At 56.7% G+C, this 12,460-nt stretch overlaps 1 protein-coding gene across 1 annotated transcript; it reads right to left on the reverse strand.

Moving 5' to 3' along the window:
* Window positions 1-342: 342 nt before the first annotated feature.
* NPTX2 (neuronal pentraxin 2) lies at window positions 343-11,894 on the reverse strand. Its single transcript, XM_068524138.1, has 5 exons — window positions 11,469-11,894; window positions 9,654-9,870; window positions 4,219-4,463; window positions 2,312-2,491; window positions 343-1,282 (listed from the first exon to the last, which is right to left on the reverse strand). The coding sequence occupies exons 1-5, from the start codon at window positions 11,892-11,894 to the stop codon at window positions 1,055-1,057; spliced, it is 1,296 nt and encodes a 431-aa protein (XP_068380239.1). The 3' UTR covers window positions 343-1,054.
* Window positions 11,895-12,460: the final 566 nt, after the last annotated feature.

Consider the following 12,460-nt stretch of genomic DNA (forward strand, 5'->3'; position numbering starts at 1 on the left):
CCTCTGTCCAATAAATTAATCAGCCTGGAGTCACTAAGCAGACATCAGCCAAATGACATCCATTTCCTGAAAACATTCTGGGGGAAATACTGGAGACAGTCAAATGCTTACAGGAATCAACATGAGTTAAAACTAGCACGTCCAAAAAAAACACAAAAAACAAAAAAAACCTAGCACGCTCCTCACAGTGGGGTGAGACATCAAACATGGGAGCCAGCTAATGGCTGCTCTTTTCTGTTGGGAAAAAAAAAAAAAAATCAATTCCCCAGACCACACCGAATGGTTGTAAAAGCTGCAACTGAACTTTTGGCACCAGTGGAGAAGACACCTTTCAAAGCCATACCCAACCAGGATTCTGCCAAAGCATGGGTCAGAGGGAGAGGTGACAGAGGGGGAGGGACAGCTGCCATGGCCCTTCTCCGTTCTGAGTTCCCATTCACAGCCCCCTCTCTGGAGCCATGGACGCCCCCTCCACCTTGGAGGAGGCAGGGCATTGTCCGGGCAGCCCGCCTTCCTCAGTAAGTAAACTCAAGAGTTCCTGGGACGGAAAGATTCACAGCGTAAAGAACATCAAGAGAAAGGCCCTTTTGGGGGGAGGGTGGAACAGGGGGGGCGGTTTGCTGCATGCTCAGTTGACAGCAGGGTGTACTCAACACACAAGGGACGCGGCCACTCCAGCGGGACGGATGCACAGCCTCTGAAGGGGACGGACAGACGGCGCACACGAGACACCAAGGATCCGAGAGGGTGGGCAGGGCTGGGGTGCGCTAGCATTTACAGGGGTGCTGAACAGGGCTTTAAGGACAAGAGTCCCTTCACAGCAGAAGTCACAAATCCACCCACCTGCGGCTCAGGGCTTCTTCCCCCTCCCCCAAAACCAACAAAATCTTGGTTAGGAACAAATAAGCTGGTGACAAACGCCTCAGGCTTAGAGATGCCCTGGGAAAGGGCTTTGGGGGTCCCGGCGCACTACGGCAGGAGGTTTACACACGGTTCCACCGGGGGAGGAAGGGGAACGGCCCGACCCCCGCCTCCTGGGCAGAGGAGCAGGCGGCTACAAGTCAAGGAGACGCTCCTCGCAGGTCTGCACCGGCCACTTCGAAGCCCCTCCAAACACGTCCACATTGTTGTCTACCCAGGGGATGACGTTGCCCGGCATGTTCGTGGAGCAGTTGGCGATGCTGATGATCTCTTGTGCACGGAGGACACGGTCCCATATGTTGAACTGGCTGAGCTCCCCCACGAATGCCTGCGTGGCATCGAACCTGCCCCCAACCGTGTCCTGGGAAAGAGGGACAGACTGCATCGGGGCAGGCTCACAGGCAGACACATCTGTTACCTGTCCCAGTGCGTGACCGGCTTCAGGGGAGGTGGGGGGACGCCAGCCTGGGAGGGAGATGGGGACTGGGGCATTTTCCTGACTCCCGACTCAGATCGCAGCCCGTGACCACTGATTCCTGCCCGTTCCAAAGCTTTAGGGCACGTCAGGCCTGGGAAATGGCGAGACTCAAACTGGCCCATTTTAGGGAGGGGAAACTAAGCAGAGAGATCCTTGCCCAAGGCCCCAGAGCGAGGACTGGACCCGGGTCTCCCGACTCCCAGCCCCTCCCAGGGAAGAAGAAACAGGGTAGTGGGGAGCGGGGAGAGCCAAGGGCCCAGACTCAAAGCCCCCCAGAGGACCTGGAGTCTATTCCCCCGTTTTCCACCAGGAAACCCCAAACACAGACTGAAACGTGAATTCTCATCTGCCGGAGAGCAGACGGCCTCTGCCCCAGATGGCGAGTTTTCTGAGTGCGGTCTCTGAGGCCTGGCCCCATCTCGCCCACAGGTGTTGTTCCCCAGGTGCCCTTGCTGGGGATCAGGGTCATGACCCTGAGCTGCCAGCTCCTGGAAGATGCCAATACCAGCCAGCGCCCGGCATCCGGAGTCAATGCAGTGGCCGGCAGAGGCCAAACAGCTGGAGAGATGGCCCGGGGTCGCTACATAACCCTGGGACTCCAGGGTCACTCCTGCTCACCTGTATCGGACAGACTCCATTCTAGAATCTGTCTGAACCCACCACACCAACTCGGTCCCTGCCAGGAAGGGCAGGATGTGTCCCCATCCCCGCTCTCAGCCCCTTAGGCCACAGGATAGCACGGGCTGAGCCGGCAGGGACGCTGGCCATCCAGGCTGGTCGTCGTGCTGCGGTGGCCAGGTCCAGGTCCGGCAGGCGGACAGACAGCTGAGCAGGGCCAGGGGCAGCCCGCAGGCCCGGCCGTGTGCCGCTCGGCCTGCCAGCCGCTCCTCCCGGCACCCCACCTGCACCCACCTGCTCCTGTCCGAGGATCAGCACACCCCCCGGCTTGATGGGGTGCCACGGGGCCAGGTTCTCCCCGGTGCCCAGCTTCTCCCCATCCTGGAAGGCCTCCCACATGCCGTCCCGCGTTGTCCAGGTGACACAGATGTGGTGCCACTTGCCGTCACTGACAAACAGGGGCAGCTGTGCGACCTGTGGGCGGCAACGTGCAGGTGAGGGCCCCCTTGGGGTTCCCAGGAGTCTGACCTGGGGGGATGGAGCCCCTGGGCCCACTGCTGCTCCCCTTCTATGCTCTGTGGGTAACATGCCCGACCTTGCCCAGCTCAGAGTGACCCTTGGGCTGGAGACACCACGTGTGTCACAGACTCTTAAGAGGAAAGGGGCAGCCTGGGTACACACCCTGACCCCAGGGTGACCTGCTTTCAACTGGACACCCTTGGACCTGGGCTTGGTTAAGGGCCTAGGATTCTGTGCAGACCAAGCAAATGTGACAGACGGCTCCCCACCCTGCATACTGGTCCTGAACATCCCTCACTGGAGAACCTAAAGGGAAGTCAGGACTCTACTGGACCAATTTCTTTGGAAAACAGGCCGGGCATCTGCCCTCTGCAGGCAAAGTCCCAAGTGCCATCGTGGCGCCTGGGGATCTGCATGTATGTGTGTCCTCCTGTGCGGAGCACCTGCAATTACGTGTGAGTGTAGGGGGGTGGGGGATGCACACAGAACTGGGGGGAGGGCCTTTCCGACCCGCACGGTCTCCTGGCAGTCCTGTGAGTGCTCTACAGACCAGTTCGCCTGTGAAGCACCGTGTTGTTACTGCTGGTGTCCTAGCAACCCGGAGCTCCCTCCCAGGAATGGGCTGTTTACACGACATCTAAACCAAGAGGAAAACAAGGCTCTTGGCCCTGCCTCGTCCAAGGGCGTTATTTAGAATAATTAATCCCTAGCTCAAGGATGTGGTCACCGCTGGAAGGAGCCCTGAAGGTGGATTCCACAGCGTTTCCCACTTCAGTTCCAGCCAGGGCGGTTTAGTAAAGACAGACAGGGCGGGAGGCCATTGCCTGGTGAGCGCCCTGGGGGCTGGTGCAGCCATTCACCACTCAGCTCCAGCAAGGAGGGTGTGAGGATGCAGTTCGGGTGACGTGGAGCCTGACTTAAGTTTAGGTGAGGCTGCTGGAGGGTCCCGCAGGTGCTCAGAGCTGATCTCTTGAGGAGACCGCGTTCCTGAATGTCGAAGTAAGCCAGTCCATCAGAAAGGGGACACTGACTCTGTGAAAGGCAGGACTAGAGGGGTGGGGGCAGATGGGTGGTTGCCATGGGCTGGGGTAGGAGCAGGAGGTGACTACAAAGGGGAACGAGGGAATCTGGAGGGTGATGAAACTGTTCTAGATTTTAGTTGCGGTGGATTCAATAATTGTATGCATTTGTCAAAACTGGTTGAACTATACACTAAAAAGTGTAAATTTTATTGTATGTAAATATATTTCAAGCTCCCCCCTCACTAAAAGATGTGCTCATGAGAAATATCACACACTCATACACACACACACACACACACACACAAATACACACCCTCCCCTAATCGGTGCAGCCCCGGGGAACAGCCCTCACTGACCGGCCTGAGGGTCCGTGACAATTCAGGCGAGCACGCAGAGACCCAGCTCATTCTGTTCCTTCCGGGGCCTCTGTGCCTGGACCCTCTGCTGCTTCCCGGCGGGATTCACAGCTTGGATCTCCACAAGCTGCAGCTGCCTGCCCCCTGCCCCCTAGCCAGCCACCTGCCCAGAGTGGGACTGAGTCAGGGCAAAACTGTCCCCACTGCGAGGAGGACAGCCCCGTGGCCAGACGTCAGGCTCCCTGCAACATCCCAACCTCGGTGGCCGTCGGGATGGGGGGGTGGCCGTCCCAGCAGGCCTCACCTTGTCGTTGATGAGCAGCTCAATGGGGTTGTTGCCCCACTCTATCAGCACGATCTCGTTGGCCTGCCCGGGCACCGCGTAAGAGAACGGGGTGCCGATGCCCGGCGAGGCGCTGGACCGCAGCCACAGGCAGATGGTGAAGGCGTACAGCTCGGGCAGCGTCTTCTTGATCTTGCCGTACAGGTAGTTCGTGCGGAGGGGGAGGGACACTTTGAAGGCATCAGGCGACTTGAAAGCACTGTTGCCTGGGGCAGGGGAGAGAGGGGCAGCAGCATGTGAGACCCCTCTCTCTTCCCTCTCAACCACAACCCAGAGGGCAGCCCACCTGGACCCCCGCCCGGCCTACTGGCGGGTCCCCCAAGCAGTGGAGCACCTGCTACTGACCAGCTGCTGTTCAGTGCTGAAGCTCCAGTGGGAAACGGGCATATCCTCACTCTCGGAAGCTCAAGGAAGTGGGTAGGGGCAAGCTGGACTTAACTTTCTGGTTAAATTAAGCCAGAAACCCTGTTCCCTCCACTGTTTGCTTGAAATCCCGGCCCCTTCAGCAGGGCTGGGTCAGGGGCCTGCTGGGCTTGGAGGCAGGACATCTTACAGGAACCCAGGCGCTCCATAGACACTTGTCCCCCAATGAGTCCATGTCACTTCTCCCCCTGAAGCACCACCACCGCCCGAGGCGACGGAGCCAGGCACCCGTGACTCGACACTACAACTTAACTCAGAAGGGGCTTTTGGACTAAATCCCTGGTGTGAATTGCTTTGCTCATGATTTGCCCTGCCCTCCTTAAGAGGAAATCAAGTTGACGGACCATCTCCTGCAGTCTGGAAGCAATGGGAGGCAGGGAAATGCAGAGGCTCCCTCTCCACGGAGGCTACCCACACGCCAGGGCCTTGACCCTTGGGGCCTGCCTGGGGCCGTCCCCATGTAAATGGCACTTCCCAAACCTTTTGAAAATGAGTGATACTCTTAAATAGGTCTAAGTCATTTTCAGTACAGTTTTGATTTAAGCTCAGAATTAATGGCAACATCATAAATAAACATGCAAGAAGACAAGCCCCTGCCTGATTATCACAGATCTCAGAGTTTGCAGGGGACTGCCGACTCTGGGAGCTGTCACGGCAAAAGCTTCCCTCTTATTTGGGGACCAGGTGCTGCCAGGGAAGGAGCCTAAACGCCCTTCATTCATTCAACAAGTATTTATTAAGCACCCACAAGGGGCCAGATGGTCCCCATCTCTGTCAAAGACAGGCAGGCTCTCCTGGCCTGGAACCAAACTGCCCATGTCACTGGTGGACTAAATCTGTCCCTTTCTTGCCCCTCTCTGTAGAACAAGACCCAGAGTGGATGAACTTTCTCCATCACGATCCCCCAAACTCATTTTCTGCCACGGTAAGGAACACGTGAGAGAAGCTCTTCGGTGCCACGGTTCACACCTACCGAAGGACCTTCTGCAAAGGAAGGCAGCAGGGCCCAGTGTCACCCTTCCATCCCCTCCGGAACAGGCAGCATAGAAATACTAGAACCTGGGCTTCACACGTACTGTTTACTCCTATCTGCTGGTTGTGCAGTCTTGTCCGATCCATCCTGACCTCCCAAGGCTGTGGAGCACCCGGCGAGGGCCGGGAAGACCTTGCTGCCTGGGGCAGCCGAGGATGGGGCCAGGCTAGAGGTTAGGCTGACACGGGCCCCACATGAGACTGAAGCAGAGCTAAGAGAGAGAACCAGAAAGCCCCAACTCCCCGATTTTGCAGGCTGCACAGTGGGGGCACCGCAGGACTTACCCCAGGTCACGCAGCCCATGAGTGACAGAACCAGGAACGGAAGTCCCTCTTCCCACTACGCGCAGCTGCGAGTATTTAATCTGCAAATGCTCGTGTTTTCACGAGATGTGATTATCTAATAGAGAGAAATGGCTTCTCTCCTTGCAGGTGGGCAGGCTTGCTGACTTAATAAGGCTCGGTGTCGGTAATATCGTTAGCTCGGTGACAACAGAGGTTTCATCAGAGCTGGGAGAGCCGAGGGGTGGCCATACCTCGAAAGCCGGTGCCCTCTATTTATATAAAACAGCTTGGAGGTTCAGAGGAAACTCAGTTAAAACCAATTAAGGAATTAAAAGCCCTGACCAATAAATCAGAGACTGCAGGTGGCAGACAAGCCAAGGAGGGGGGTGGCTGGAGGCCAAAGAGACAAGGGTTCCAACATCTACTTCAACTGCGAGCTCGGCTCTGCCTGGCCAGCGGACCCGGGTCTGGAGGCTGCCACAGATGAGGAGGTTTCACAATAAAGAAAACAAGCACCCGTGGGACCTGGGCGGCAGGAGCACACGCAGGGTTGGATGTGCACCACTGGGCTGGGAGGCCAGCATGGCCGGAGCTCACATGCCCCTCCAGCCTGCAGCCTTCATGACTCTGGTCCTCGGGGGTCACCACTAACGTCAACCCCAGCTCTGCAATCTGCCAGCCACGTGAATGCAGGCATCACTTAGCTCTGACTCAGTCTCTCGTCTAACTAAATCCCATCTCACTGGGTTGTTGCAGGGGTTACAGAGGATACAGAATGTGGAACTCATCGAGGCCAGCGTCTCGTGCAGAACAGGCACTTAACGGGCAGGGGACGATGCACCGAAGGCCAGAGCACCCCAAAGCCCCCACTTTGCATATGGTGGAGGTCTGTCTCCTCTGGGCTCAGCAGGATGCTTCTAAGGAACACAGCGTGTATTCTACTCGTGGTATATTTGGGGCCTGGGAGTTCACATATCCCTTCACACTTGTCTCATACACGACAGACATAAACTCGGAACTGCCCAGAAGGCAAATCGGTCAGCAGATGATAATTTTCCTCAAAGACTCATCCCACGGCTGGGTGGAGCAAACAGGATTCGAGAATTCTCGTGGTGGGGTCAAAAGGCAGAGGACAGCAAAAGCTGAGCCGCTGCTCAGTGCCAGGGCCTGCGGGCTCTGCAAGAATGGCCAGCCAGGGCACTTAATGTTGTGGAGTCCAGCTCTAGTTCGAACACGGACTTCCCCTCTGGGCCAGGCGAGCTCTGAGGGCTTTCCGTAGCACCAAAGAGCGTGGGTGCAGGAATCAGACCGGCTGGGGCGAGGCCTGACTGTTGCTTTCTGGCTGTGAACAGACAGGCTAAGGATGGGAGGGAGAGTCACAAAGTGGCAACTCCTGGGTGGCCCAAGCCTTGATGAAGAACCTTAGAGGAAGCCACGTGAAACTCACAACCCCCCTGGAGTCACAGAACAAAACAGAGAGGGACGGAATTATGTGACTGCTGCCGGTCACCAGCCAGTCCCCTCTCCCCACATGACACGTCTGGCTGAGAACCTCGGAGCACTTTTCTGGTCTATGAAATGGGTATAACAGGAATCCTGTCTCCACGCTCTAACTCAGTGGACTTCTACTAACCCACTTCTATTAACCCACCTCCTTGTAGCCACTCGGCTGCCATGCCAAGCGAGGTATACAGCCACCAAGGTCTCTGGCAAAGCCCTCCCCTCATTCTACAGCCAACCCTGCTTCAAGCTACTGAGTAACTGCAGTGTCCCTGCTCCCTCAGCCTGCAGGTTCCAGGTCCCATGAGGGCGAGGCTGGGCAAGGGAACCCGAGCCACCCTCCCCTGGCCCTGACGCTGCCTTCCTCTCCTGCTGTCCTGTGACAAAGGCCTGAGCTGCAGTTGCCCTGCCTCCGGGGAAGGCTCTTGAGACCTAATGAGCTTCCTGAGGTCACCCAGCAACGGAGGTGAGGTAGATAGGACTTTTTTTTTAACTCAAGAATCCAAGTGTAATAATAAGAGTAAGGAGGAAGGACAGACTTTTCTGGAGGGAGAGAACAGGAAAGGGATGAAGGAGACCTGTGACTTCTGGGATGCTGCTGTAAAAGCGACTAAATCAAGTGAAACAGAAACACTATCCCCTTGGGTGACTCCATCTGGCCCTACTGAGCCGACGTCGCTGAAGGAGTAAGTGGACATTCTGCCACTGGACATTCACCTACCCATTCATAAAACTGAGTCATGAGAAATTGCCCTTGTCAGGTTAGTGTATCTGAAAAAACTACAATCTTATATCCACTACCAGCAGACCTAAAACTTCACACCCAGCGCAATCTGAATGATCTAGGGCCCTTGATCCCTCCCCTTCCTGTTTGTGGAAGAAACTTACCCACCAGAATGTGAGCAGAGAAGAGAAAGATACTCAGAATCTGCTGCAGGGGCTAGTTAAGAAGGGACTGAAACGCCCACCTGGCAGGACGTCAGGGATTAGGTTGTTTGTCCGAGCTGATCCCGAGTGTCTTGCTTTCCCACGGACAATGCCAGTGGGGCTGGGGGCAGGGTTAATTCCGGAAACGGCTGTTATCAGTCACCCTGATTGTTTGCTTGCTGTTCATGCATGCTGTGAAAGTTTGGATTCGCATAGTGGGAATAATACAAATGGAAAGTGCTCAGTAATGTCTCACCCTAGAAAGACATTAATGACAAGCTCTTCTTTGGAGACCTAGCAATCCAGTTTAAATTCATCAGCCACAACTGGGCAAGGAGGAAATTGGGCTAGCACAAACACTTCTTGCTGGGACTACATAAGTACAACCAATCAGGTACAAGGGTCTCTAACTTGGCTAAAAGAAAAGCCACCTGGCTGGTCACAACTGACCCAGCTGGATTCCGGGACATGTTTTCCTAACCAGAACCTAGTCCTGTTTACGAGCACTATTTTGCTATTACAATTGGCTGAGGAATCCTTTCTAGAATCTTCAGAGCTACAGTACCTCTGTTAAGTCAGATATTCCTATAATTTGTCATGCAATAAAAGGAATATGAGTAAGTCTAACTACAGACTATAAAAAACAAAACAAAAAACAAAACATCCACAAACCATGTAGTGCCACAACCACCGCTGACAACGGGGGTCTGAGCACAAGTGATGAAAACCAGGCCACTCCCATCAGCCATCAGCCCCCTCCGTCCCCACCATCTCTGACAAGTGCCAACAAGGCCAAATCGGCCCACCTGTGGGGGAGAAACCCCAACTCTGTGCACCATGAGATGACTCAGGTTGAAAAAGCAACACTTCGTCTGAGAAGTGAGAGGCAGAAGGGAGAGGTGGACTGCTGATTGGATGGTAAGGAGTCAGGTGGTTTTCTGCACCCAGGACTGAAGGTTCAGAGGTGACGGAAGAGCAGCTCAGAGCCGAGCAAACTCGGGAGCAGAGCCACTGCCCAAGAGTCAGCAGGCAGGGGTCTGGGAGTGGCCTCGTCTGTCAATGGGCAAGAGGGTTGCGCTGCTGACCCCTCCCGGCCTGCCCTCCCTTACTCTGAGCCCCACTTCCCTTGCGTGGCAGCCAAGAAGGGGCAGCCAAGAAGGAAGACAGTGGGCTGGGGGGCCGGATGGATGTCAGCCAAGGGGCGACAGAGACACTGGTGAAGCACTCACCTCGCTCCAGCTCGGTCACCCTCTGCAGCAGCGCGTTCAGGGCGCTCTCCGTCTTCTGGCGGTGAGCCGAGGTCTCGTTGTGGAGCAGGGACTTCTCATCCTCCAGCTCGGCCACCTTGCTCAGCAGCTGCCTCTCCAGCTCCCCCAGCCGCCGCTGGAGCACCTCCCGAAAGTCGCCGGGCAGCGCCGCGCTGGACACGTTCACTCGGAGCTGGTGCTTTTGGTGGGGGAGGAGGGGACACAAGCGGGAGAAGTATTAAGGCCAGTTAAAAAGAAACTGTGAGATGTAGCTCTAATGGCCCCCCCACACAGGGAGAAGCTTCCAAAGTGGGAGTATTCAGTCGTGCCAGTGGCAGGAAGGGGAGCATTTCACTGATTTTTTTTTTTTTTTTTTTTTTGGTTGGGGGTATGGAAAGGATTTCATAGTCAGACAAGAATTGTTCTGCTGCGATATTTGAAACTTAGGAATCTCATTTCCCTTCCGGGAAAGCTGTTTTTCTCCTCTTACTAAAAGGTCAAAAATTTAACCAACATCTATCATTCTCAAGTAAAGACCAAAATACAGCTAAAATTAAAAGAGAGAGAGAGAGTTAATCAAATGGTCCTCAAAACTGATGAGCTTTCATCTAACCTCCCCAAGCTCCAGTATGGCACAAAGATGCGTGACTAGGCTTGCAGGGATGTTACTGGAAAATGAAAACTCTAAAGCGTGACTATTCTGAATTCCAGAAATCTTTGCTTTTATTTCTTTCACTCCTCTACCATTTTGCTGGCTCTGAAGGCAGCCAGCCACTGTCTAGCCATGAGTCCTTGGCAAGCTATTTACCCCCTCTCTCTAAGTGCTCCAAATTTTAAATGCAGATTATAGGATCTGCCTCAAGGGGTTGTCGCACGGGTTAAAATTAGATAATATGCCTGGCGCATATTTAGTGTTCCAGAAATGTTAGCTGTTATTAATCATAATGAATCAAAGGATATACAGATGCTGGAAATACTGTATTTAGCCATCATGCCATGGGAAACTCTCAAGTAATTTTGCAATAATTACCACCTGTAATTGAAACCTAGTTTTGCGAAGTAGTATTTTGGTAAACGTGTATAACAGAAACATCCACACTGCTTAAACAGGGCGGAAAGTAAAGATAGAAATTAAATGAACATTTCTCTCTCAAAGTTCCAAACTGCATACGCCTTCCAAGAGAGAAGGGAATAAGGTCCCTTCCCCCAAAACAATCGGGAAGGGCACCTCAGATCCGCGCAATTTGGGGATAGTGGCTTTGAAGTTAACCAGGTTTCCTCCAAGGCGCGTCTAGTATGGCCGGTGACCAGCCCGCGCTCGCCTCCCGCCGAGACCCCCGGACCTCCACCTGCTCTAGTCCAGGCCAACTTGATTTATAAAAAGAAACACCGGACGCCCAGGGCTGCTGACCTCACGCGGCAGCCTCACATCACCCGACAGAAGCTACACGAGCGCGTCCTGCTAGGGGAGACTCGGAGATTTGCAAAGAGAGAGAGGAGGCCGTCCGCGTTCGCCAGCCCGGACCTCGGGAAGTGAATGGCCGCACAGCTGGCAGTCCTGGCGCGCGGGGCGATTTAACCCTTCCCTTCCAGCAAGGGGGTGGGGAGGAGGGATGCGAGCCAAGCAAGTTAAGTTCCGGAGCAGGACCGAGAACGCCCCTGACCCCAAACCCAGCTCGCCCTGCTTCAGAGCGCGTCCGGGCGGCCGTGTTCCGCACAACCTGGTGGCAGGACCATGCGCCCCTCCTCTGCCCTGAGCCTCGGGGACGTTCCCCCAGGGACCCCTCGCCCTGCTACCTCGAGGCTCTCCAGGCGGTCCTTGAGGGTCTGCAGAGAGCGGCTGAGCTGCTCCACGACGTGGCCAGGGTCCCGCGGCAGGTCGCCCATGGTGTCCTTGCCCGAGGCCGCCCGGCCCGGCGCCTTGCCCCCCGCAAGCCCCTCGCAGCGCGCCAGCTTGGCCGTGAGCTCGCGAATGGCCTCGCGTTGCGAGCCCAGCGTCTCCTTCTGCTGCACGACGGTCTCACGCAGCTGCAGCACCGCGGCCCGCAGCTCCTCCTCGGGGCTCAGCGCGCCGCCCTGCATGGGCATCGCGGGCAGTGGGCAGCCGGCGCGCGCCGCCTCCGGGGGCAAAGCAGTGCACACGAAGCGGTTGCCGGGCGCCTGGCCGTCTTGGGCCCCGGCGGCCACGGCGAGCGCCACGCCAGCGGCCAGCAGCGCCAACATCCCGCCGCTGCCGCTCTCACTCCAGCATCCGCGGGCGGGCGGGCTAGCGGGCGCCGTCGGGGCGGGCGGCGGGGGCGCCTGCGCGAAGGGCTGCGGCCGGGCGCGCCGCTCGAGGGCAGCGTGAACGCGGGAGCCCGCGGAGCAGCCAGCCGTCGTACAGTTCGCACGCTCTGCCTGGCTCCGCGCTCTGGCCAGGTCGGGCCCGAGCGCCCTTTCTTAAGCTGGAAGGGAGGGGAGAACCCCAGCGCATGGGGCGCGGCGCCGCGAGCTCTGATTGGCCCGGCCTGGTGTACGTCACGCAGGGGGCGGGGCGGGAGCGCCTACTCGCGGAGCGGCAGAGCGGCGGACCGGGGGTGGGCGCGTGGGCCCGAGCTGAGGGCCCGAGCTTGGGCCCCCGGGTCCTCCAGGACCGGGGAGCTGAGGTAGAAAAGGCCCTGGGTGCCTTCAGGAGCCTCGGCCGGCGTGTCCAGGCGCCCCTCTGACCCACCCGAGGACGCGGGCGTCGCGGGCTGTGGAGAAGCCAAGAGACCCCTGGTGCCCCTGCGGCCCCTGGGGCGGCTCTGCGC

This window comes from Eschrichtius robustus, chromosome 16 (genome assembly GCF_028021215.1).
Source record: "Eschrichtius robustus isolate mEscRob2 chromosome 16, mEscRob2.pri, whole genome shotgun sequence".
Classification (NCBI taxonomy): domain Eukaryota; kingdom Metazoa; phylum Chordata; class Mammalia; order Artiodactyla; family Eschrichtiidae; genus Eschrichtius; species Eschrichtius robustus.

Bases quoted from the DNA above. Each gene is read 5' to 3' on its own strand.
- NPTX2 (XM_068524138.1), bottom strand. From the start codon at position 11,894: ATGTTGGCGCTGCTGGCCGCTGGCGTGGCGCTCGCCGTGGCCGCCGGG. The intron at 9,871-11,468 runs GTAGCAGGGCGA...CCCCACCAAAAG, and splicing joins ACCGCCTGGAGAGCCTCGAG to CACCAGCTCCGAGTGAACGT. The intron at 1,283-2,311 runs GTGGGTGCAGGT...CCTCTTTCCCAG, and splicing joins TGATCCTCGGACAGGAGCAG to GACACGGTTGGGGGCAGGTT.